Here is a 27,162-nt window from a genome sequence, read left to right on the forward strand (position 1 = left end):
GGCCTCTGCTTTCAAATCAAAAGCAGATATCACTCAAAACCTTTGGAGTTGTGAGCGATAAACACGTATTTTTGGAATTTTCTCGTTCAAAAATGTTTAAAGAACCGGGCTGCGCAGTCTGTCCCCCATGTATTCCAAAACCCCCCAGTACTTTGTTACAGTACTGATGTAACATGGCACATGCTCCCTGTCATTATTGACAAATGTTTCAAAGTTGTAAAAAATGAATTTGTCAGAATGCGCCTCTTTAGCTTTGAGCGGTGTCATATAGCAGAAGTGACCCTCGCTCTATTCTTCGAGCACCTCGCTGCATATTGAACACGTTTACTTACAGACGTGCGGAGTTCTGTTTTTAGAGAATGCTTTGTAATACTCGTGTTTACAGTGAGGGCATTTTTTTCCTGTTATCACAAAAATTTAGCAGGGAGGGGACGGTACTTTGGCTGTTTGTGTAGGCTGTAACACGCCCCCGAGTGACACGTCTTGTTACAGTCTCCACAAAATACAGGGTTATGTTTTTGGGTATAACAGTCTGAGGTTTCACAAATTTTACAATAAGATGGAAAATTATGAGAAGTAGGGCTGTTATACTCCTCGTGGCAAAAATTACATACATATTTCACCCCCAAAAACTGTTTCAGGTTTTTTATCCCGAAATAGCAGATTCTGAAGAGAAATAGAAATACTGTTTTCTGTTGTGGCTGCATTAGCTTCCATGTCTGGAATTTTGACAACTTTCTTTTCCCTTCAGGTCTGAAAAACATGACAATTTTGCATCCCAGAGCGCTTTCAAGTTTTCCACCTGATCGAGAGACACCGGTGTATCAGCTATTAACCCCAGCACAAATTTGTAACGTGTGCGCGAGTTCCTCAGCTTCTTGCATGGTGAGATGAGGGTTCAATAATTGGACGAGGTTTATCGCAAAACATAAACTGTTCTCGGGGTTGTACACCATATTATACCATCTGGATTTTTTTCTGTATAACCTCCTGATGTAGGAGGTCATCTATTTTAGGCTTACCTCCCCTATTTTGATTACAAATGACCTGGACAACTACTTCTAGAGAGCTGTCGGATAAAGCGTTAGAGTTCAGTTGCACTCAACATTCTAAAAGATTTTAAAAGGCAGTTACATCAGTTTCAGTGTTCTATGCTGTGATTAGCGCTGCCTGATTGTGAACAGAATCCTCATGAATTTCCATTTTGATAAAGTCCCCGCCCCTAGCGTGAGATAAAGCTCTTTCCATGAAGGTTTGGAGAGCGGCCATGACATGACAATACAATTCAGCATATTCAGGGATTTCCTAGGCATGCGGGAAATTTAGAGGCTGTCTGATTTCGATATTGTTAAAAGCGGGTCTCCTGGTGACATTAGCTGTCCCGGCACCTGACATCAGTGGATCATTGCTACAACCTGGTTGTACTTCATCATCATTGTTTTCCATCAGAGCAGACAACCCGGCATTTATCAGAGTTAAACGCACTCTGCTTAAAATATCTTCTCCCCCGCCCACCTCGCATGGGGAAGGACTTCTTAAAGGCAATAAGATGCGATCACCGTCAGGAAACTGGTTTAATTCGTTCATTGCTGCTTGCAGGTACGGGTTAATTTCAGCCGTGAGCAGCCTTACAGCGTTATTTAAGGGAGTCAGCTGCACTCTGTTTAAAATCCCCTCTGTGGACTGCACCTCCTCTCCAGGTGGGATGTGTGCTAAAACAGGAAAATCTTCGCTCACAGAGTTGAGCAAGGTATTTCAGGTGTTAATCGCTCGATAATATTTGGGTTAATTTCACCAGCCAATTTGTTATGTGTGTCATTTAAAGGAGTTAAATGAACTCAGTTGATAATCCTCTCCCTGGAGTGAGCTTTATCCCAAGGTGGCATATTTAGCACCTGGGATGGTGGGGCATTCACTCCACTGCCATCACCTGCTGGGTAGATTAATGGAGCATTTAAATCGTCTAATAAGCCTCTGGGGTTAATTTGTCGGGGTGAATTCTTCTACTCCATCGTCAGCGTGCACTGGGGCAGTTTGCAGCCGAGTGGGAAGCGTCTGGGATGAAAATCAGCACCTCCAAATCCAAGGCCATGGTTCTTGACCGGAAAAGGGTGCTTTGCCCTCTTCAGGTCGGTGGAGTGTCCTTGCCTCAAGTGGAGGAGTTTAAGTATCTCGGGGTCTTTTTCACGAGTGAGGGACGGATGGAGCGTGAGATCGACAGACGGATCGGTGCAGCATCTGCAGTGATGCGGTCGCTGTATCGGACCGTCGTGGTGAAGAGAGAGCTGAGTAGGGGGGCAAAGCTCTCGATTTACCGATCGATCTATGTTCCGATCCTCACCTATGATCATGAGATTTGGCTCATGACCGAAAGAACAAGATCAGTACAAGCGGCCGAGATGAGTTTCCTCCGCAGGGTGGCTGGGCGCTCCCTTAGAGATAGGGTGAGGAACTCTGTCACTCGGGAGGAGCTCGGAGTCGAGCCGCTGCTCCTCCACGTCGAAAGGAGTCAGTTGAGGTGGCTTGGGCATCTTTTCTGGATGCCCCCTGGACGCCTCGCTGGAGAGGTGTTCCGGGCATGTCCCACTGGGAGGAGGCCCCGGGGAAGACCAAGGACACACTGGAGGGACTACATCTCTCGGTTGGCTTGGGAATGTCTTGGGGTTCCCCCGGAGGAGCTGGGGGAGGTGTGTGTGGATCAGGAGGTCTGGGCGGCTTTGCTGTAGCTGCTGCCCCCATGACCCGACTCCGGATAAAGCGGAAGAAAATGGATGGATGGATGCATCAAAATTATTCTTTCTCAAAAACATTTATTAATAATGGTCCAGAATATCTTCAAGCGTCCAGGCATCTTGCGGCATTTGCAGGAGTGACGGTCTCACCTCACCAGAAACTGAAAGAAAGATGCAACTTATTAAATATTTACACTTTAAAAAACATCATGTTCTGATTTTTTTTTTTACTTACCGTATAACGGCGAGTGCCTCCCTGTGGCGCTCTGTTGACGGTTCAATAGACCTCCACCCGTATTAACCCGTATTTTTAATGTAAATGAAATTTTGGCGGGTTTACTTACATCTCTGTGGTGAAGCTGGGTGTTGTGACTTTTCTGCAAGGGGTTGAGGTTCATTAACATCTTCTAGCTCCGTCGTGATTTCTAAGAATAAAGAAGTACATAGGTAGGAACATCCCTGGCGACCGATAAAATATTCTGCATTAATTCAAGTATATATTACCGACAGCAGTGCCGACCAAAGTCTGCCTCGTCAGTGTGGCTCTGTCTAACAAAAACATCATTTAAAAAATGTTTACCACCAAGCATCTTTTTTTAAAACATAAGCATTTTATAAAAAGATTATTTAAATCACTTACTGTGAAAGACGATACAGCTCTGAGGAAGAGAAAACTTAATTCCAATAAGGAAATTTACCACAAGTTAATGAAATTTACCCATCGTAGAATTGTAATTGAACGTGTGCATCCGTCAATGGTCGGTGAGTTACTGAAATGCCCGAAAAGAACTGTAGCAGGGCGGATATGTAACCAATTGCTGAATCTTCAAAGAACCTCAGTTCCCAGCAGTATCTGATTTTATGGTGGACACCATAAAACACACATAATCATTGATCAGGAAATTTAGTGTGACACCTCAGTCAGCAGATGTGTTCCTTCGCACCATGAACGCATCCGCGGGAGACAGCTGGAGATGTATATTTTCTCAAGGAAATTGGACCTCATAAAAATATTGCTTCAAATGATGACCTCACTGTAATACCTAAGATCTGTGACGCTCGCCTGGTTCACACGTCTTGAGTTCTGTTGTTTTCTCTGCTAGCAGTAAAAGAGTCAACATCCACCCCCTGCTGTGACATTCTGCATCGACACACACACTATAAAAACATTATAAAAACACCAGCACGCTCTCCATCAGGCAGGTGAAACATCACTCCCGCTTTTTTGCTAAACACCCCACATACACACACTTGCACACACTTTTAAGATGCAAATATCTCCAGCCCCGTTGTGACAGTTTGATCTTCAGGATCCTGTTTCACTGACAGAGTTCTGTTTTAACGCAGGAAAAGAAAGTAAAGACTAGTTCTTTAATTACTTCAAAAAAGACTTTTATTTTAACAACAATTATAATTACTTCATAAATATTCATGTTTAATTATAAACCATTATATAACGGCTGAGTGGATCCTTGTCATTTGATTGGTGCTGTGTATGTCACATGACATGGATTAATTCATCCCATTTGTGTTGTGAAAGTGAAGGAACACGGACCCACAACAGGGGGCGCAAATGAACGGACAATGGAGGAGTCAAATAACACTGTTTTTACTGTTGTGAAATAGGCACAACAAACACAGCCGATTACAATATTGAGATTGAGTCCAATTACAGCGGTGTCGTGTGGGCAGGCTCGACGATAGGAGACGTCTGTCCAAGTCGAACCGGAACCAACCCGATTTCCTCTGCCACCGAACCCCGGGAATACTGGAGCCGCCAAGTCCCGAACTCCCAGGTGGCCACTGCCTCCGCTCGTCAGATCCGGTACTGCTGGCGAGGAACAGAAACAGTCAGGTGTGGGTGCGGCTGCACCCAGCAACACGGAGGGTGGAGACACCACCTCCACCTCTCGTCAAAAACAATATGGAAATGTAGGAAGGTGAGTACTTATCCAAATATGTCCAGTCCAGTAGTCAGCTGTCCTACAAACAAGCAACAAGTATTACGGCTTCAGTTAATAGCACGTTTGGCTGAGATCGTTACCTCTTTGATTGAGCGATATCTCGGCAATGAGGTGGAGATGCCGTCCAGCTGATATACCCCTCTGCTGATGGATGTCAGCTGTTTTGGTTAATGGGTGACAGCTGTCACCTTGGCTGCTCCTGTGAGGCGGCAGCGCCCTCTGGTGCCTGGAGCCGCACTCCAGGCAGGGCGCCCTCTGGTGGTGGTGGGCCAGCAGTACCTCCTCTTCAGCGGCCCACACAACAATTTGTGTTTCATTGCATTTAGAGTGTGGCTTGGTTCCACTTAGAGTGCAAATTTGGTTCCATACATTTGGTACCATTGCACTCTCAGGTGCACGCGCACATGTCCTCAGCACACATGATCGTGCACGTACATGTGCGCACACTCATGAACACACGCACATGTGATTGCGTGCTTGCGTGCAAGTACTCATGCACGCGCATGCCCGCGCGCCCACACGCGCGTGCACACACACGCACGAACAAAACAAATCCACTGTGCTGCCTGGAGGCTGTTAGCAGGTAGAGAGAAAGAAAAGCTGCACTCATTTCTGATGTGATTTTTTTTTTCGCTGCACTGAGGATGTAAACAGTCGACCGAGCCGGTTGCGTGTGTACGCATGCACGGGGGACAGCGGCACGATGATTTGATTAAGATAACTGACTCTGCTACACACACACACACACACACACACACACACACACACACACACACACACACACACACACACACACACACACACACACACACACACACACACACACACACACACACACAAAATCCACTCTCCTGTAAGCCATCTGGTTTCATGAAGACCTGTTCACATGAAATGCTGATGTGATTTTTGGCTGGACTGAGGAACTACACAAAGTCTTTTTTTTTTTTCCTTCTTTTTTTCACAGAGATCCAAAGTCAGTGCACAGCATCACCAGTCTACATGTTACAATTTGGACTTTAGCAGCAGTGGAACACCTAAATGTAAGTCTCTTTTCTGTTGCTTATAAATTAAAAAAATATCAAATGACAAGGATCTATTTTAGCCGTTATATAAAACAAATAATGAATGTTTTTCATTCTTTCAGTGGAACAAATATTTAATTCAGTGAAAGCTGGAAGCTTTGTTCCAGCTCTCACCTTTTGAAATATTCCTACCATTGAACTCATAAACATTCATTATTTGTATAATATTCCATTAACTTTTAGGAGGACACTCTGTTGTGCAGCTGAAAGGCATCCAGCCTTCAGGAAACTCTGTTGTGCAGCAAAGAAGCAACATTTGTCATGATTCAGCCCATTCTGGGCTGTTGTTATTATCTGGACTCATGTGTGTATCAGTCTTCGGTCCTGTGTCTTTAATTTTCTGTTTATCATGATTTCAGTCCCTGGTTATATGTATTTGGCCATTGTATTTCAGTCACTTGTTAAGTCTTGTTTTGGTTTTGTTGGGAGTATCTCTTTTCTGTCCATATTACTTTTGTCATTGGTTTTATGCTCTGTTTATCCTTTATTTTCTGGCTAGTCATTAGTTGTATTTTCTGTTTACTGTTGCTACTTGTTGGTCCCATTCTAGTGTGGTCTCTGTCTTTATTTTCTTGTTAGTCACTGTCTTATGTTGGCACTCTTTTGTTTTCTTCTTCTCTGTGTTAGATTTTTCAGTTTTTATCACAGTTGGTTGAGGTTTGATTTTGAGTCTGTTTCTTTTAGTCACGCCCACCTGTCACTCTACTCCTGCCTCACCTCTGTCTTGTCTGGCCACGCCCCTTCCAGCACTTTCCCTGACACCTGTGTCTTGTTTTCCTAATTACTGCACCTGTTATTTAAACCCCTCACTTTCTCCACTCCCTGCCAGTTTGTTTGTGCTTTCTAGTTCACGTTCCAGGCCTTTGTCTTGCTCTGTTTGCTCTGCAGTGTTTTTAATTTTTTGACCATGTTCTGCCTTTGACCTTGCTCTCGCCTCAGCCCATGACCATTGCTGCCTTGTGTTTTGACCAGTGCATGTTTTTGGACCTCGCCTTTGCCTGTCACCTGCCTGTACTGCCGCCTCTCTGACTGTCTACTTGTGTACCGAATCCCTGCCTGCCTTTTTTGAGATAAAGCCTTTATACAATCACACCTGTCCCTGTGAGTTTTGCATTTGTGTCCATCCACCTTCTGTGCCACACCTAGTTCGATCCTGACAACATTAACCCTCCTTACTGTGTTAAAGAAATCCTCCCATACTTACATTAAAGATACGGTTATTTTTTAATTGTTAATTCAAGCATTAAAGAAAATAATTAAATATAAAAGGGTATTAAAATATTAGATGCTGGTGACTGTTTTAGATATTCATGTTTAATTATATCATCATTCAATATTTCTTTAATTACTACATTAAAGATACGGTATTTTTTTAAATTGTTCTTTAATTCAGGAAGTAAAAAATATAAAGGTATTAAAATATTAGATGTTGGTGGGAGGGGCAGGGGAGGCAGGGCTTGGGGGGTTCATAAATCATAAGTTTTTTATGGTTTTATCAATCAATCAATCAATCAATTTTTTTTTATATAGCGCCAAATCACAACAAACAGTTGCCCCAAGGCGCTTTTATGGCCGTTTTGACAAGTTTTGTCCTTCTTTTCTCTCTGATCCCATATGAGATCCAGATCTGATGGAACATTTGCCTGTGGTGGAGGTATTAATTAGCTCTGTTAGGATTTTAGTACATTGAGGAATTTAGGGAATAAAGGTTAATTGGAGAAAGTCTTGTGTTGTTTGGTTGCCAAAAACAATCTGATTGACAATCAACCAGGCACCAGGCACCTAAGTGGCTCTACTCTACTCTATTCTACTCTTCTATTCTACCCTTCTTTTTTAGATATTTAGATATACCTTAGTATACACTAGTAGAGTTCTACCTTAGAATTGGAATGTATTGTGGAAGACATACCTTACTGAATTTTCATAAATTTAGAAGGTAACACAACAGGAAGCAGTATCTGTTTAAAGTAACATTATTGTTAGTTCACAGTAAAGTTGAGTGATTTTGTTCACTTACCAGAAATGCCATAGCCACAGTTAAGAAAACGGCAGAAACAGCCATCCCCATGAGACCAATGAGTTGGAGGGATCTCCTGCCCATGCATTCTACTAAAAACAACTGTACATAAAGAGATAAAATACCTTGTAACAAAAGGAACTTTTCTACAATGGTAGATATTTTTCCCTTCATACTACCCATTCCTTGAATATATGTATTTTTTTAATGTATATTTTTTTAACTTACAGAAACCACAGTGAAGGCAGTGTTGACTAGTCCTGCACCAATCGTTGCATAGACGGGCTGGTTCACACCTGCTCGCTGAAAGATCCCCGTTGAGTAGTAAAACACCTAATAAATGACATAGTAGAAGTTCAGCATTTGGTATAGGGACATGCTAGTGCTTGCTACATTCAATGACTCACTGAACAACCACAATACTGACATGCAGCCACAGAGGAAGACCCACACTAGAGCATTACTTCCCAAAAGGAGCAAATCCTGAATTGACCTGATGAAAACATGACTAATTGTGTGCAGTGTAGACTTACTTGAAATTCATAATAAAAACTTTTGTGCGCTCAAAGCTGAAAAGTTGAGCAAGCTAAAAAAAAATTCTAATTCGTCAAAATGTGTGTAAGCAGGATTATACACACACACACACACACACACACACACACACACACACACACACACACACACACACACACACACACACACACACACACACACACACACACACACATTATTTCTCTTTGTAAATCCTAATCAAAGTGAAAACAAGTGTAGATGCATGACCAAAGAGCTCCACGCTGTCTCCTCCCTCAGTTACCCCAATGTGAATGTGCACATTTGTATAAATTTGTATAAATCAACCTGCTCATTAAAAAAAAAATGGCAAAAGCAAAGAAGAAAAGAAAGGTCACTGACTAAAGTCAAGGATTTGCTCTCCAGAAACACATTTTGTTATGGTCTCTGTCCACCAGGATCAGTACAAAACTCAAAAATTGGAGTAGGAATGTGTGACCAAGGCTGTTAATGCAGTTTTGGTCAGAAAATCGTACACTTGATGATAAACAAAAAAAAAAAAGGTCGGATATGAAGGTCGACGTAAAAAGTAAAGTTTCTGTTCATCAAAAAACCGTGGGTCAAATGGGTAGCGGACCTGGTGTGCCAGTTTATCTTCCCCTCTGGATATCTTCCCTCGGGGGGGTAAGTTGTCCTAGGATATCTTGCTCCCCATCCCCTGCATAGCAAGTCTGCTGCAGTATTATCACACAGTTCATCCTACCCAGATTTATACATGGCTGACACAATGGAAACAACATCGATATTGTTGAGTCCATTTGATAGACTTGATAGACTGACCCCTCTTTTGTGTAAATTCTCTCAATTCACATCTATAATTTCTTCCCTGCTCATGATTGGATAGGGAGTAAGATATCCTGACCTGGATATCTTACTCCCTACCCCTGAAAAGCAAGCCTGCTGTAGCATTATCACCCATTTCATCCTACCCAGATTTATACATAGCTGAAACAGTGGAAAATGACATTGAAAGTGTATTTCACAAGGATGTGGTCTTGCCCTGGACTAATTGTAGGGAATTTGATTTGATTTAAAAAAAAAATGCCTAGACCCATCTTGACCACATATCTACTTGTGGATGTATAAAGGTTAGCTATAGAAGCAAGGTCCTCCATTCTGAAGTGACTGACCCCTCTTTTGTGTGAATTGTCTCAATTCTGATGTAGAGTTTCTTCCCTTGGTCATGTATTATATCTCAAGTTTATAGTGGGATGAATTTGGCAATGTATAGTACAGAATTCTTGATATTAGGGTTGGGGGTATCCAGGTCACGATACCTTACCGCCCACCCTGTCATATTTCAGGTTGTCAATCAGGTCCATATATTTGCAGAGTATATATAGAACAGGGATTTAAAGATACTTCAGAATATCAATCAATTCAATCAATTTTATTTATATAGCGCCAAATTACAACAAACAGTTGCCCCAAGGCGCTTTATATTGTAAGGCAAGGCCATACAATAATTACAGAAAAACCCCAACGGTCAAAACGACCCCCTGTGAGCAAGCACTTGGCAACAGTGGGAAGTAAAAACTCCCTTTTAACAGGAAGAAACCTCCAGCAGAACCAGGCTCAGGGAGGGGCAGTCTTCTGCTGGGACTGGTTGGGGCTGAGGGAGAGAACCAGGAAAAAGACATGCTGTGGAGGGGAGCAGAGATCAATCACTAATGATTAAATGCAGAGTGGTGCATACAGAGCAAAAAGAGAAAGAAACACTCAGTGCATCATGGGAACCCCCCAGCAGATCGAAGCACTGCTTCGATCTGCGAATCACTGCTTCGATTGGTTCAAGGTTCAAAGCAAAGCCGCGCTGCAGAAATGGTTGATTTATATGTAAGAAACAAAACATTTGCGGTAAAACAAAGTTATTTAACAACTAATTGATGACCAAATTAGTTGACAACTATTTTAATAATCGATTAAATCGATTAGTTGTTTCAGCACTACTAAACAGCTCCTCTTTCTGTCAGATCCTGTTTGGGGTGTGTGTGTGTGTGTGTGTGTGTGTGTGTGTGTGTGTGTGTGTGTGTGTGTGTGTGTGTGTGTGTGTGTGTGTGTGTGTGTGTGTGTGTGTGTGTGTGTGTGTGTGTGTGTGTGTGTGTGTGTCGCCTGTGCACCTGGACTAAACCATTGTAGAACTGTGCAGGGGTGGAAGGGCCCTCAGAGATCTTTCAATATTATTGTTAGAGCAGAATTATGTTTTACAACATTTATACATTCATTCTAATTATACTTTTTTACAACATGAATTGTATGGACATTAATAACATGCAACACAAAAATGTATTTAATGCCAGTTTTTTTTTGTGGGCCCCCCCATGCTCTGGGCCCTGGGTAGATAGTACCCTTTACCCCCCCAGTCCGACGCCCCTGTGTATGCATGTGTGTATGTAATCTGCTAACTATCGAAGATTAGCTTTTCAGATAAGTTTGAAAACCATCATTGGACCAATTATCTTCCAATAAGTTTTGGTCCGATAATTTTTAGACCTCTACTGTTTTTGTACATGTAGCTTTTTGTAGCAGATGGGCAGTTCTAACCTCTACAAACAGAGAATAAGTGATTCCAGAATAAACCGCTCTATCCTGTGCAGGCAAAGAAGAACTAGTCATAGAAAAGGGAAAGAAAAAAAAAAGATAATTTCTTTTGACCCCATACAAATACGCTGGTAATAGCACCCAAGTCATCCAGAGGCATAGAGTTTTAAGTTATGGTTAAAATCTTAACCAAAAAAATTGCAGATAAGTTATTTTTATTATTATTAAATGAACATCACGTCTGAAGATTTCTAAAGTGAAAATATTTTAGTGAAAATGTTTTGGTTTTAAAGTAATGCACTAATTTTGAAGGTTTTAGTGTGGACATCCTGTGTCCAGGTGCATTATGGGTATAGTCACAACAGAAGAAATGCATTTGAGACACTCTGCTCAGGCTCCACATGGACAACAACATTAAACTCTTTGTATGTTGTTCCTAAAACTCTTGTGAATGTATTCTCTGGGTTTATAGACGTTGTTATTGTTTGTTTTATGTAAAAATGCCAGAAGAAGCTCGGGTTGCTTCTCAAAGCCGAAAATTCTGTTATGATTCAGGCCGTGTGATATAACCGGTGTCAAAATGCACAGAACACTGCCATCTACTGGTGACCGGTTATATCACAGTGTTGTCGACCGCAGGATTTTAAAATTATCTGTAGGTTTCCAAAACCTGAGAGACTCCACACATGGAGATAAAAAAACTCATACATAAATCATAGGTTTAGTTGTACAGTGTGTGTCAGCCACACAGTAAAAACAACACACACAAACAGATTTCACACACGAACATTCCCAGGTCACACCTCACACACGAACATTCCCAGGTCAAACACCTCACTTTCTGATTGGCTGCATGTCACATTTAGCTCCTCACGTCCTTCTTAACCCACCACACACGGCAGGAATATCTCGTATATTTAGTGTCATCACGATTGTCAGGGGGCGTCCTTAAGATTGTCGGAAGGAGAAGATCAGGTCCAATATCGGCCTAATTATCTTACCGTGTGAACCAGGCTTGATGTTATGACGCCTCATGGAGTGACTGATTGATCTGTTATAACACCGCACCGAGCCACTAACCGATGGGATGTTATGACACTGATTGATCTGTTATAACACCGCACCGAGCCACTAACCGATGGGATGTTATGACACTGATTGATCTGTTATAACACCGCACCGAGCCACTAACCGATGGGATGTTATGACACTGATTGATCTGTTATAACACCGCACCGAGCCACTAACCGATGGGATGTTATGACACTGATTGATCTGTTATAACACCGCACCGAGCCACTAACCGATGGGATGTTATGACACTGATTGATCTGTTATAACACCGCACCGAGCCACTAACCGATGGGATGTTATGACACTGATTGATCTGTTATAACACCGCACCGAGTCGGTTTAGCTCTAACTAAAGCTGGTTTAGTTTACCCATAATCCCTTTGGGGATCTGTGTGTTAATGTTCAAATCTTCAGAATTAGTGCATTATTTTAAAATTAACAGATCTGTGTTATATATCATTTTGTACATTTTAAGAGTTTACATTAATGTAGTTATTCTATCTGGAATAATTTTATTTACAAAGCAAAACCATCATTCAAACCTGCTTTCCATTTCATGACCTCTGCCTCATCGAGGGACCACTGTATCCTGTCAGGGTCAATGACACTTTCCTCCAGCAGGGGGCAGAGCACACAAAGACAGAAGTGCTGCTCATTGTTTGGGTTTGTGATCGCCGTTGGTTCTATTAGAAGGTTTGGTGGCGTTTAAACTCAAAATCAGCTTCTTAGTAGCTGAGAGCGTATGGGAGGAAAAATTTAAAGTTATCGGTTATCTGTAGCTTCCTATAAGTTTTTAGGCAGTTTATCGATTTAGTGTTAAAAAAGTTAACTTTTCAGTTAGCTGTGCCCATCAATGAATCAATCTATCTATCTATCTATCTATCTATCTATCTATCTATCTATCTATCTATCTATCTATCTATCTATCTATCTATCTATCTATCTATCTATCTATCTATCTATCTATCTATCTATCTATCTATCTATCTATCTATCTATCTATCTATCTATCTATCTATCTGTCTGTCTTCCATACATACACATACACACATCTTCAACTGCCTATACCAATTAAGGGTCACGGGAGTGACTCCATGAGCAGTCATAGAGCGCTCTGCAGGGTACACCCAGGACAGGATGCCAGTCTGTCGCAGGGCCACAAACAAACAAACACATTCACACCCACTCGCACACCTATGGACAATTTAAAGATTCCAGCCCACCTAATCTGCATGTCTGTGGATGTGGGAGGAAATCAGAGCCCCTGAAGGAAACCCACACAATCATGGGAAGAACATGCAAACTCCACACAGAAAGGCGGGAATTGAATCCATGACCTTCTCGCTGTGAGGCAACAGTGCTAACCACTAAGCCACAGTGCTGCCCTATATATAAAATAATAATTAATTACACACTAATTACATATAAATACATATGTAATTAGTGAGGAAAGTCAAAGATCCCAAGTAATTCACATTCAGGGAGTTGCTGATGGAAGCCACCTTCAGCAGATGTGTCCATGGTAATGATATATTCCTGTCTTTCCCATTTTTAGGAATGTATGAATGAAGACTGATAATTCTGTATAATTCCAGTCACAGAGTTGAAATACTTGCATTGAGATAACAGGTAAACTGTCTCTTCAGCTGCTCCCTTGTTTGTATTCCAGATTGCCACAGCAAATCAGAGGTTGATCTTCTTGATGATTTGACATAAATTTTATGCCAGATGAACCAGGAACCTTCGGCACTGAAGTTGTGCTTTCATCACTGCTTCACTCTTGGGTTATCATTCATTCTGCAGTTGGTTATTGTATTTGTTCACTCATGCTACTTTAAGTTACGTTAGTCTTAGTTTGGTTCTGTTAATCACATTGTATTATGTTTAGTCACAGGTTTTTGTTATTATTTATTTTTGGTGTTGCTCTTCAGATTATGGTCCATTTGTTATTTATTGTATTATCTGTGTATCAGTTATCTTGTTTATTTATTGCACTATTTCAGAGTCACCGGTTTTGTTTATCTGCTGGTTAAACAATAGTTTATTTTGCTATCTGGTTATCTTTTAATTCTTTCTTCAACCATGACTAGTTTCCATTCCAGTTTAGTTTTTATTCTGATGATTTATTTGTTCATGCTTAGATTGTTCCTGGCCATAGTTGTACTGTATTCTGTCCTCGGTTTTCTGATTTATCTTTGTTCTCAGTTTCTGCCTCTTCTTATTTGATTGCCCCTGCACTAGCTCTTATGTCTTCGTCTCTCACTGTGATTCTTTCTACTCTGTGTTTTCTTCCACTCCCCGTCTTGCACCTGCTCACATGTTTTTGTCTCTTTCATCACTCCACTCTATGTTTTCCTTCCTCACTATCTTGCATGGTGCACAATCTTTGCCTTCCCTGGTCACACCCCCTTCTGCAGACTTCCAAACACCTGCTTCACATCACCTTGATTGGTTTGTTCCCTCACAGTTCCCACAACTCACTGCTCAATTGTTGACTCTGTTCACTTTCTCGCCTCTTGTTCTCGTCCTGTTTGCTCTTCAGTGTTTTTGCTTGTGAACTCTGACCTCCACCTGGCCATTGCCATGTATTCAGCCTGTTTTTGTGTTTTTACAACCCCAATTTCAGTGAAGTTGGGATGTTGTGTAAAATGTAAATAAAAACAGAATACAATGATTTTCAAATCCTCTTCAACCTATATTCAATTGAATACACCACAAAGACAAGATATTTAATGTTCAAACTGATAAACTTTATTATTTTTGTGCAAATATTTGCTCATTTTGAAATGGATGCCTGCAACATGTTTCAAAAAGCTGGGACAGTGGTATGTTTCCCACTGTGTTACATCATCTTTCCTTCTAACAACACTCAATAAACGTTTGGGAACTGAGGACACTAATTGTTGAAGCTTTGTAGGTGGAATTCTTTCCCGTTCTTGCTTGATGTACGACTTCAGTTGTTCAACAGTCCGGGGTCTCCGTTGTTGTATTTTACGCTTCATAATGCGCCACACATTTTCAATGGGTGACAGGTCTGGACTGCAGGCAGGCCAGTCTAGTACCAGCACTCTTTTACTATGAAGCCATGCTGTTGTAACACGTGCAGAATGTGGCTTGGCATTGTCTTGCTGAAATAAACAGGGACGTCCCTGAAAAAGACATTGCTTGGATGGCAGCATGTGTTGCTCCAAAACCTGGATGGACCTTTCAGCATTGATGGTGCCATCACAGATGTGTAAGTTGTCCATGTCATGGGCACTAACACACCCCCATACCATCACAGATGCTGGCTTTTGAACTTTGCGCTGGTAACAGTCTGGATGGTCTTTTCCCTCTTTTGTCCAGAGGACACGACGTCCAAACAATTTGAAATGTGGACTCATCAGACCACAGCACACTTTTCCACTTTGTGTCTGTCCATTTCAAATGATGTCGGGCCCAGAGAAGGTGGCGGTGTTTCTGGATGTTGTTGATGTTTGGCTTTTGCTTTGCATGATAGTTTTAACTTGCACTTGTAGATGTAGCGATGAACTGTGTTAACTGACAATGGTTTGCTGAAGTGTTCCTGAGCCCACGCGGTAAGATCCTTTACACAATGCAGTCTGTTTTTAATGCTCGAAGGTCACGGGCATTCAATGTTGGTTTTGCCTTGTCTCTTACGTGTAAAAAGTTCTCCAGATTCTCTGAAGCTTCTGATTATATTATGGACTGTAGATGATGGAATCCCTAAATTCCTTGCAATTGAACATTGAGAAACATTGTTCTTAAACTGTTGGACTATTTTTTTCATGCAGTTGTTCACAAAGAGGTGATCCTTGCCCCATCTTTGCTTATGAATGGCTGAGCCTTTTGGGGATGCTCCTTTTATACTCACTCATGACACTCACCTGTTTCCAATTAACCTGTTCACCTGTGGAATGATCCAAACAGGTGTTCTTTGAGCATTGCTGCCCCTGTCCCAGCTTTTTTGAAATGTGTTGCAGGCATCCATTTCAGAATGAGCAGCTATTTGCACAAAACAATAAAGTTGATCAGTTTGAACATTAAATATCTTGTCTTTGTGGTGTATTCAATTGAATATAGGTTGAAGAGGATTTGCAAATCATTGTATTCTGTTTTTATTTACATTTCACACAACGTCCCAACTTCATTGGGATTGGAGTTGTAATTCTTTGCCTGATGATCTGCTTACAGAAGATCTTGTAGTTGAATGAATGAATGATTTATTCAGCACGCATAGACAAAATCTCTCATTTATAAAACAAGTCAAGATAAAATAAAAATTAAAACATATAGAACAAAACTCAAACAATTTACCAATTTAGTGCAGCTGAAAGGGTGTGAGCAGAAGCAAAAGGTTCTAAATGCCCACACCGTCCATCAGTTTCTGTGTACAAACAAAAAATAAACACAAAAAACAATTACAGTCAACAATGTAACGCAATGAAACATACAAAGTAATACAACAGACAAACAAACAAAAAAATAGCCACACAGGCCGTTTACTTAATTACGCAAACTATAACAAGTTAATGTTGTTTTTATACAGTCTTTTAAAACTGGATACTTTAATACAATCTAAACAGTCATTCCACACTCTAACAGCCTTTACAGAAATGCAATGATTTTTAGCAGTAGTTCGAATCTTTCTTCTATCAAACACCAAAGATCCACACAAATTCTAACTGGACTCTCTCATTTTAAACAGCTCCTGGACATGATAAGGCAAGAGTCCATTTTTAACTTTATACATTATCTGTATTGTAAAATAATCAACCAAGTCATAAAATTTCAAAAACTGAAGACTAACAAACAGTTAATTTGTTGGTTCATGATATGGTTTTTTACTTATCACTCTTATAGCTTTTTTTGTAACAGAAATATTGGATTAGTATTTGTTTTATATGTATTTCCCCAAACTTCATTGCAGTAAGTCATATAAGGGACAAGTAAAGAGAGATACAATGAAACCAACAGATGTTGGGGGAGAAAGTATTTTACTTTGTACAATATAGCAATAACTTTTGATATTTTGAACTCAATATGTTTTATATTTTTCCAACTAAGCTTGTCATCAACAAAAACTCCAAGAAATTTAGTTTGAGATACAATTTCAATTTCAATGCCATTCAACAATAATTATCTACTTAAATTTCTGGGCTTATTTCCAAATATAATGCACTTAGTTTTACCGAAATGAAGTGATAATTTATTAGAGTCAAACCAGTATTTAAATTTTTGCAGTTCCCTCTCCACCAAGTCCAAGAGCTGTCTCAAATTATCTCCACTACCAATCACAGTTGTATCATCAGCAAACAAAATACAACTCAAAGACTTAGAAACCAAACCTATATCATTAATATACAGCAAAAACAATAATGGCCCGAGAACTGACCCCTGGGGCACTCCACATGTAATCCTCAAAAATTCTGATTTTATCCCACCAAGGTGAACACGCTGATATCTATTACGTAAATAACTAGCTATCCAGTTAAAGGCCAGTCGTCTAATACCATAGATCTGTAATTTTTCCAGTAATACGGTATGATCAATCATATCAAATGCTTTCTGTAAATCAACAACAACAACAACAAAAAAACCCAACAGTGTATTGCTTCTTCTCTATTGCATTTGTAACTTGTTCCACAAAATCTATTAAAGCCAAAGAAGTTGTTCGATTTTTTCTGAAACCATACTGCTGTTTTTCTACTGATACTGATACTGATGTTTTTCTATAAAATCGTTCAACCTCTTTACAAATATTTTTTCCAGAATTTTAGAAAATTGTGGTAACAAAGAGATTGGCCTATAATTTGAAAAAACGTGTTTATCTCCAGATTTAAACAATGGTATCACCTTAGCAATTCTCATTCTGGAGGGAAATTTTCCAGTCGTAAGTGACAGGTTACAAATATATGTTAAGGGTTTGATAATACAGTCAATAATGTTCTTAATCAAAACCATATCAAAGCTATCAATGTCGGTGGATTTTTTCCCCTTAATTTTATGAACTATGTTAAAAATTTCTTTTTCATCCGTTTCTCTAACAAACATTGAATCCTGAATTTTATTAATTAATTTACAGGTGTCCATAGAACACTTTGCCGTAGTTACAATTGAATTTGATAAATTTTTAACAACATTAACAAAATAATCATTAAAATAATCAGCAATAATTTTATTTCCTTTTACAATTTTATCAGAGTCTATATAAAAGTAAGATGGATAATCTTTAACAACTTTTTTCTTTTTAATGATTTTGCCCAAGAGCTTCCAGGTTCCCCTAATGTTAGTTTTATTTTTCTCCAACAAATCGCAGTAATACTGCTTCTTACACAATCGCATAATGTTTGTTCATTTATTTTTATATGTCTTATATTTCCTATCGGCTTCATTACTTCTAAATTTTAAAAACTGCTTATACAATAAATTTTTCTTTTTACATGCATTCAGGAGTCCCTTTGTTACCCAAGGTTTATCAGTCCTTTGCGTATCTCCGGTTTTAGGCACCCACGGACAATGTTTATCATACATATTAGATACAATAGAAATAAATGATTCATATGATTCATCAACGTTTCTGTGTAGGCTCTCAGTTGTCCAGGTGGTTTCCATAGTAGAGAAGCTTGAATCTTCGACTGGACTGGGTTGCTTGACGTGAGGACATTTCGCTTCAAATCACAGAAGCTTCCTCAGCTAAAATTCTTGCTCTGGTAGTCTGACTTCTGTCTTGACTCTTGTAGAGAAGAATAAACCAGAAGCCAACAAAAGCTGGAGTTTTTTAACCTAACCAGACCCCTCCTACCGAGAGGCCGACTGCTATAGGCTAGTGACTAAACAATAGCTCTAATTAGCACCTATTGTGCTCTAGTTAGCACTCTCCTAATGATGGGATGGAAGCCTCCCCTGATGGCTTCCTTGATGACTCTCCTGATGACGTGAATGACTCATTACCATGAACAAAAGACTGAAACTGCTTTGACCTGAGTACCCCATTGTAAATGGGACAAAGCGTGTCTGAGACCCGCCCCCCGGTTAAGGCTGGGTTTCAACTGTTTTACAAAGAATGCTTCCTTGACACCTCTCTCAAACCATTTCTTCTCTCTGGCTAAGATTTTAACTTCCTTGTCCTCAAACATGTGGTTAGTGTCTTTCAGGTGGAGATGAACTGTAGACTGAGGTCCACTGGCGACCTCTCTGCGGTGCTGGTATAGCCTCAAGGTGTTAACCGGTTTAAAGTAAACTTTTACTTTAAACCGATTAACACCTTGAGACAGAAATTAGTTCACCCTAAGGACAGGATCCCTAGTTACAAACAGAGCAATGTAGTGTATTATATCAGATGTCAGGAAAACTGTAACGAACACTACATAGGTGAGACTAAGCAACCTTTAAACAAGAGGCTATACCAGCACCGCAGAGAGGGCGCCAGTGGACCTCAGTCTGCAGTTCATCTCCACCTGAAAGACACTAACCACACGTTTGAGGACAAGGAAGTTAAAATCTTAGCCAGAGAGAAGAAATGGTTTGAGAGAGGTGTCAAGGGAGCATTCTTTGTAAAACAGTTGAAACCCAGCCTTAACCGGGGGGCGGGTCTCAGACACGCTTTGTCCCCTGTTTACAATGGGGTACTCAGGTCAAAGCAGTTTCAGTCTTTTGTTCATGGTAATGAGTCATTCACGTCATCAGGAGAGTCGTCAAGGGAGCCATCAGGGGAGGCTTCCATCCCATCATTAGGAGAGTGCTAACTAGAGCACAATAGGTGCTAATTAGAGCTATTGTTTAGTCACTAGCCTATAGCAGTCGGCCTCTCGGTAGGAGGGGTCTGGTTAGGTTAAAAAAACTCCAGCTTTTGTTGGCTTCTGGTTTATTCTTCTCTACAAGAGTCAAGACAGAAGTCAGACTACCAGAGCAAGAATTTTAGCTGAGGAAGCTTCTGTGATTTGAAGCAAAACGTCCTCACGTCAAGCAACCCAGTCTAGTCGAAGATTCAAGCTTCTCTACTATGATTCATCAACATCATTGCAATAAATTTCACACCAATTTTGGTGCAATAAATCCCTTCTGAGGTTCTCAATATTAACATTAGTTAGTTTCCTAATAAAATGTACAGTTTGTTTGGTGCATGCTGTCCACTGATGATTGAAAAGCTACAAAAACTGGCAAGTGATCACTGACATCGGAAATAAGTATTCCACTTGTTATATTCCCTGCAATGGCATTTGTTAATATGTTGTCAATGAGTGTTGATGTGTTCCTAGTTATCCTGGTTGGATGTGTGATCACAGGATATAGACCCATACAAAACATAGAGTTTAGAAATTCAGTTATTTGTAATTGACAATAAGGGTTTAAAAAATCAATATTAAAATCTCCACAGATAAACAAAAGCTTGTTATTATTAATTGTGTTGTACATGTCAGTCAGTCTATCCACAAAAGTATTGATATCTGATCCTGGAGCTCTATAAACGCAGCTTATAATTATATTTTTTGATTTTTTTTACATTTAATTTCAACTGTAACACATTCCATGATATTTTCCAAGAAAATGACATACTATGTATAATTTCACATTCGTGATTAGAACTTACATAAAGTGCCACACCACCACCTCATTTATTCTTCCTGTTTATTGCAAAAAAAAGTCATATCCCTCAAGCTGAACATCATCCTCTAGCTCAGGGGTAGGCAACCTGTTCCAGAAAGAGCCATGAGGGTGCAGGTTTTCTTTGCAGCCACTGACTCCACCAGGTGATTTCACTGATTAACTGATTCCATCTGCTCAAAGTGATATTAATCAGTAAAATCACCTGGTGGAGTCAGTGGCTGCAAAGAAAACCTGCACCCTCATGGCTCTTTCTGGAACAGGTTGCCTACCCCTGCTCTAGCTCCTCTCTCAACCAAGTCTCAGTGATAGCTATAACTGAAAATTGCTTATTTGATGTTCTTAAACAGTCCTGAATTTTAGAGAAATTTGTAAGGAGACTTCTATTATTAAAATGTATAATAGAAAAAGTCCCATTTATTAAAGAGTAATCCTTCAGTTTCTCTTCAGTGAAATATTTACAATTTTGAATAATATTTTCACGAAAAAAACAATCTGGGTCAATATTGTTTTCAAAGTTATGAAAACTGTATTCAGTATCTTCAAAGATTTATAAGCGAGACTCCTGCGCAAAAGTTCCATCATCAAATGATGAAAAGCATCCATAAGGTTAGTCACTGATCGTATTTATGATTTTCACCATATCGTTTCATTGTTTACACCTTTCTTCAGTTAAACTTGCTCAAATCATATTTATCTTTAATGCACAGGGTTTTAGCCTCTTCTGGTGTCCTGTTTAGTTTAATATAAATTTTGCAATTTAATGTCCATGTTGCCTGTATCTTATTTTGCTTTTTTAGGAGTCGAGCTTGTCTTGCAAGATCTGAATTCTTTTTGGTCGAGTGTTCATTTATGTACACATTAGTTCCCTTAAGTTTTTTTTTTTTTTTTTTTTTTGCTTGAGAACTGCAATCTTCTGTTTTCTATTTACAAACCTCAATACTGTGACTTTAGATTGCGTTTGACCTCTCCGGGGTAAAAGGTGACAGTTTTCAATGTCTCCAGAGTTTATCGAAATTCCTTTAGCACTCAGAAAAGAGATCACCTGTTCCTCCACAGATTGGTTGTCCAACTCAGAGGGCTCCCCTCCTGGAGCCACTGCTCTTGCATAACTCCGAGGTTTAATGTCCAAACCCGTGATGAGGTCATTTGACCTAGTCTGTTGCTCAAGGTTGGCAATGCGATTTTCCAAAAGTTTTATTGACTTGTCCTTCTCTTCATTTGCCTTTTGTAATTCAGCAACTTGCTTCGTTAATTCCAATATTTTTTGTTGTTGTTGTGAAATAATTTTTAATTGATCGACCACCTCTTTAAAAGGTTACATTTGCGCCGACATCTCATTTAACATTTTTCTAATTTCGTCCAGTTCTTCCTCCATAACCGCAGTCCCCTTTTTAGGCCCCATAATTAGAAAACAGAATAACTTGCACTCACTACATTAATTCCGTCAATCCACTCCAGCCACCAAACATAGTTGACGAGCGCCGATGGCGGTGTTCCAGGTGACATCAAAACCGGTGTCACAGACCAAACAGTCCGCCCCTAAGAGTTGGTCCACTTTTTGCATCTGCACATGCGTCATTTCAGACCACAGCAGCACGTCTGAGGCAGAGTCTCTTCATCCAAAGCAATCAAATGGATTAATGGGATTATTAACCATCAGTAGGGATGGGTATCGGGAACCGGTTCTTTTTGGGTATCATTAAGAAATTATTCGATCCACCAACATCGACAGCCTTTTTGCTTTAACAATTCCCTTATCCTTCAGTCCCAACAACGGTCCCTCAGAGCGGTCGTTGTTTTGAGGGTGTTTGTCGGGAAAATGATCATTTCTCTACGTTGATCACAAACCCTGCAGAGGGTCTGCAGCCCAACACTGTATGGCTGCAGACCTGCAGACTCCAGCAGCTGGCTGAGATCAGCTCAGATGTATGGAGAGACAATCATGCCATTAATGTCTGAAAGGAAATGCTTTTGACAAAAACTTCAGATTTTGTTTAATTCTATTTATGTCCACAGATCAAGAATCCACCATGGAGTATATTTATGTACAGAGTTAAAGGATCCAGTGACTAATTTCATATTTATTTACTTTAAGACTCAATAAAATGTTGTTGACATAGAAAACCTGTAAAGCCTACTTGTAGTACACAGAAAATTCACAGGAGGTATTGATAAGGAATCAGATTGATAAGCAATTCACAGGAGGTATTGATAAGGAATCAGATTGATAAGCAGAATCAATAACGGTATTGATAGATAAAATCTTATCAGTACACACCCCTAACCATCAGATGATAAAGGCAAAACCTCTTAAATCATTCTAAAGTCAATTTTAAGCAGAAACGAGGCCATTTTAAACAGAAACTAGGCGAAATTCTGTGACACTTTGAAATGTCTGACGTGCAGTGAACGCACCAGTTAGCAGCTCGTTTAGCCGCAGTGCTGTGATCACCTTTTATGATGAAATAAAGCTGAATTTAGTGGACATGATTGTTGTTCGAAAGCTTCAGATATCTGTCACTGAGATAGATGACTGGTGTGCAGTTAGGGGGTCAGCTCATTTCTGAAACAAACACACGCACACATTTAAATAATGTAAAAAGTTGTGCAACAAACATTGTCATAGACAATATATGAAGACATGCAGTCTGAGCAAATTATTACTTTGACCATACAGTTTTAACTTGTTAAAATTTGAACCAAACTAATTCCAGACAAGTTATATAAAGTAACATCATATCTGGCATTTTATAAAATGAAAATATCAGCTATCTGTTTACATTTATATTCAGTTTTAAAGTCATGCACTAAGTTTGAAGGTTTTAGCGTTTTGGACACACATGCTGCAGTGCATTATGGGTAAAGTTTCACAACAGGAGAAATGCATTGAGATGCCCTGATCAGGCTGCTGCACATGAACAACAGCATTAAACTGTTTTTATATTGTGCCTATGTCATGCTGTAAGGCAACGTGGCTCAGCGAGGGTGGGGACACAAAGGCAGACTCACACACAGAAGTGTAGGATTGATCAAAAAAGGCTTTATCTCATAAGCAGGCAGTTGTTCGGTACACAGAGTAGCAGTCAGTGTGGCAGAGGTATCAGTCAAGGGAAAGGCTGAAGCGTGGTCAAAAACACAGTAACACCAATCACTGTTAGCGGAGGCTCATTTACCCATAATCTCTTTGGCATGTGTGTGTTTGTTACAAAACTTAGGAATTGGTGCGTTATTTAAAATTAAAAGATATGTACAAATGACAGAATTCAAAAATCAAAACCATAAGTTAAAACTGCTTTATTTTCCAAGACCTCTGCCTCACGGTGGCACTACTGTATCCTGTTAAAGAATAATGGCTTGTTTTGTGTGTGTAGAGTTGAGTTTAGCTCCTCTCAACTGCTTCACTGCTGCAAAATATGTAGTAAACAGGAGCTTCCAGCAGTAGGCAGGGCGCATAATTACAGAAATGCTGAGTCATTGTTTGGGTCTGTGGTCGCCTTTGATGCTACGAGAAGCGATCATGGTGTTAAAACTCAAAGTCAGGTTGTTAGTAGTTGTAAGTGCAGCGGAGACAAAACTGAAGGTTATTGCTTAGCTGTAGCTTCTGATACATTTTTGGGTGGTTTATTGGTTTAACTTTATAAAAGATAACTTTTCAGTTAGCTGATTAGCTGTTATCGAAGCTAACTTTTTGGGTAGCTATGCCCATGACTGCCAATCAACCACCACTTTTTGAAGCCTTCACACGTATCTGTAAAAGAAAATAATGGCATCAGAGTCTTCTCCCGTTAGGGTGATGTTGCCTTGCCAGCAGAGGGAGAGGAAAATGTGTCACTCTGGGGGACCTCTAAATCTTATGTGATTGAGTTCAAATTTGCTCTGCCCCTATAAATCCCCAAGTGACAACATGTGGATAACAAAAACATGTGGCTTCATCACGGCGTTGCTTTGCGCCATGCGGCACCGCCGTGACGCGCGGAATTCCTCCGCATGTCTGTCTCAATGTGCCGAAAAAGTGCTGATGTCCACATCTTTTCACAATTCCTGTGCTAGCCAGATGACATCCCAGATAAAACACAGCGTCCAGTTTGTAAATGAATGGCACATTCCACTGTTACAGGAGTTTTTGTCATGGAAAGAGGAGCGGAGGCTTCGCGCGTCTCTTTGAAGCCCATAAAATTTTCACCAAAAACCATCTGAATTTCTCGAATGGTGTCCACTTTGATGTCCCTCACAGTTTCTGAAAAAATTTTGATCAAGCAAAGCGGCAGTCTCTGAGCCATTCCTAAACAATGAAAAAAATGACGAGAGGGGTGGACCACTCCTCACTCAAAGCCTGCTCACAGGCGAATGACGCAACCGACAGGCGTGAAAAAACTCACGCATGCGCACGAAGGTTCAAGTTTGTCTGACGCAATCACACGTGATTCAAATCCATATGGTTTTTGAAAAAAATAATAAGGTCGGATACTTTTCTGATAGACCTTGTAAATCTCCTTGCTCACAATAAAGGCACTCAGTCAGCTCATGGTAAATGGGCTGTATTTATATAGCGCTTTTCTGTCTGCATCAGAATCTCAAAGTGCTTTGCAATTATGCCTCACATTCACCCATTCACACAGACACACTCAGACCCCAATGTCAGGGTGCTGCCATGCAAGGTGCTCACTACAAACCGGGCACAACTAGGGGCTTCAGGACCTTAGTCATTTTCCAGTCTGGCTGGATTTTGAACCAAGGATCCTGTAGTCTGAAGCCCAGTGCTTAACCACTAGACCATCACCTCCCGCCCGTGCTCATGGTAACGTTAGCCTGTTATGCTCACTGGATTTCATGCTCATGTTAGTCCATTATGACAGTGAGTTTTCTTGCTGCTCTTAACCAATTAGCATTGCAGTATCATAGCTAATGGGCTAACATTAGCATGCCTGTAATCATAATTATAATGTTGCAACTTGACATCACACCTACAATATCGTATATTTTATCAAGTCATAGTTCATAATAAAGAAAGATGGTAAAATAGCTACTGTTATTTGAGAGATTATTTATTTCATTCATTTACAGTGGGGAAAATAAGTATTTGACCCCCTGTCAGTTTTGCAGGTTTTCCCACCTACAAAGAATGTAGAGGTCTGTAATTTTTATCGTAGGTACACTTCAACTGTGAGAGACAGAATCTAAAAAAATCCATAAAATCACATTGTATGATTTTTAAATAATTAATTTGCATTTTATTGCATAAAATAAGTATTTGACCCCCTACAAAAACGGAGCTTAAAGATTGGTACAGAAACATTTGTCTGCCATTACAGATACCCAGGGAGCAAACACGCATTTTTTTTTTTTTTTTTTTTTGAAAAACAGACATGGACTGTTATAAAAGGTTGGTGGCCAGAAATGACATCTACACCCTCCTAGGATCACAACCTGGGTGGACAACCCTGGAAATTTTCTACTGGAAATCTGTAGGAGCCCCTTATTTGAAATAGCCATGTCCGCAGACATGCGGCTTCTGACGCCACCACACATTTCCTATTTATCAGCATAGCAACAGATCATCTTATGTTAAGGCAAATAAATATACCCAATAATTACTCATATCGTGGGTATATCGTTGCTGTTTCACGGTGTTTCATGCATGCATGTTTTCAGGAAATTCTATTTGCAGAATTGGGTGTACACACACCTGTGTCCTCAGGACATGGAATAAGTGTACACATGACATTCAATCAATCAATCAATTTTATTTATATAGCGCCAAATCACAACAAACAGTTGCCCCAAGGCGCTTTATATTGTAAGGCAAAAGCCATACAATAATTATGTAAAAACCCCAACGGTCAAAATGACCCCCTGTGAGCAAGCACTTGGCTACAGTGGGAAAGAAAAACTCCCTTTTAACAGGAGGAAACCTCCAGCAGAACCAGGCTCAGGGAGGGGCAGTCTTCTGCTGGGACTGGTTGGGGCTGAGGGAGAGAACCAGGAAAAAGACATGCTGTGGAGGGGAGCAGAGATCAATCACTAATGATTAAATGCAGAGTGGTGCATACAGAGCAAAAAGAGAAAGAAACACTCAGTGCATTATGGGAACCCCCCAGCAGTCTACGTCTATAGCAGCATAACTAAGGGATGGTTCAGGGTCACCTGATCCAGCCCTAACTATAAGCTTTAGCAAAAAGGAAAGTTTTAAGCCTAATCTTAAAAGTAGAGAGGGTGTCTGTCTCCCTGATCTGAATTGGGAGCTGGTTCCACAGGAGAGGAGCCTGAAAGCTGAAGGCTCTGCCTCCCATTCTACTCTTACAAACCCTAGGAACTACAAGTAAGCCTGCAGTCTGAGAGCGAAGCGCTCTATTGGGGTGATATGGTACTATGAGGTCCCTAAGATAAGAAGGGACCTGATTATTCAAAACCTTATAAGTAAGAAGAAGAATTTTAAATTCTATTCTAGAATTAACAGGAAGCCAATGAAGAGAGGCCAATATGGGTGAGATATGCTCTCTCCTTCTAGTCCCTGTTAGTACTCTAGCTGCAGCATTTTGAATTAACTGAAGGCTTTTCAGGGAACTTTTAGG

At 40.2% G+C, this 27,162-nt stretch overlaps 1 protein-coding gene across 1 annotated transcript in view; it reads right to left on the reverse strand.

Moving 5' to 3' along the window:
* Positions 1-27,162, reverse strand: part of slc2a1a (solute carrier family 2 member 1a) — a 261,459-nt gene that overhangs the window by 70,859 nt on the left and 163,438 nt on the right. Inside the window, exons 6-7 of the mRNA XM_034171652.1 lie at positions 8,024-8,128; positions 7,796-7,897 (exon numbers count right to left, since the gene is read on the reverse strand). Of these exons, the coding sequence (XP_034027543.1) occupies positions 7,796-7,897; positions 8,024-8,128 (207 nt within the window). The remainder of the gene's footprint in view (positions 1-7,795; positions 7,898-8,023; positions 8,129-27,162) is intronic.

Source organism: Thalassophryne amazonica, chromosome 6, assembly GCF_902500255.1.
Source record: "Thalassophryne amazonica chromosome 6, fThaAma1.1, whole genome shotgun sequence".
Taxonomy (NCBI): domain Eukaryota; kingdom Metazoa; phylum Chordata; class Actinopteri; order Batrachoidiformes; family Batrachoididae; genus Thalassophryne; species Thalassophryne amazonica.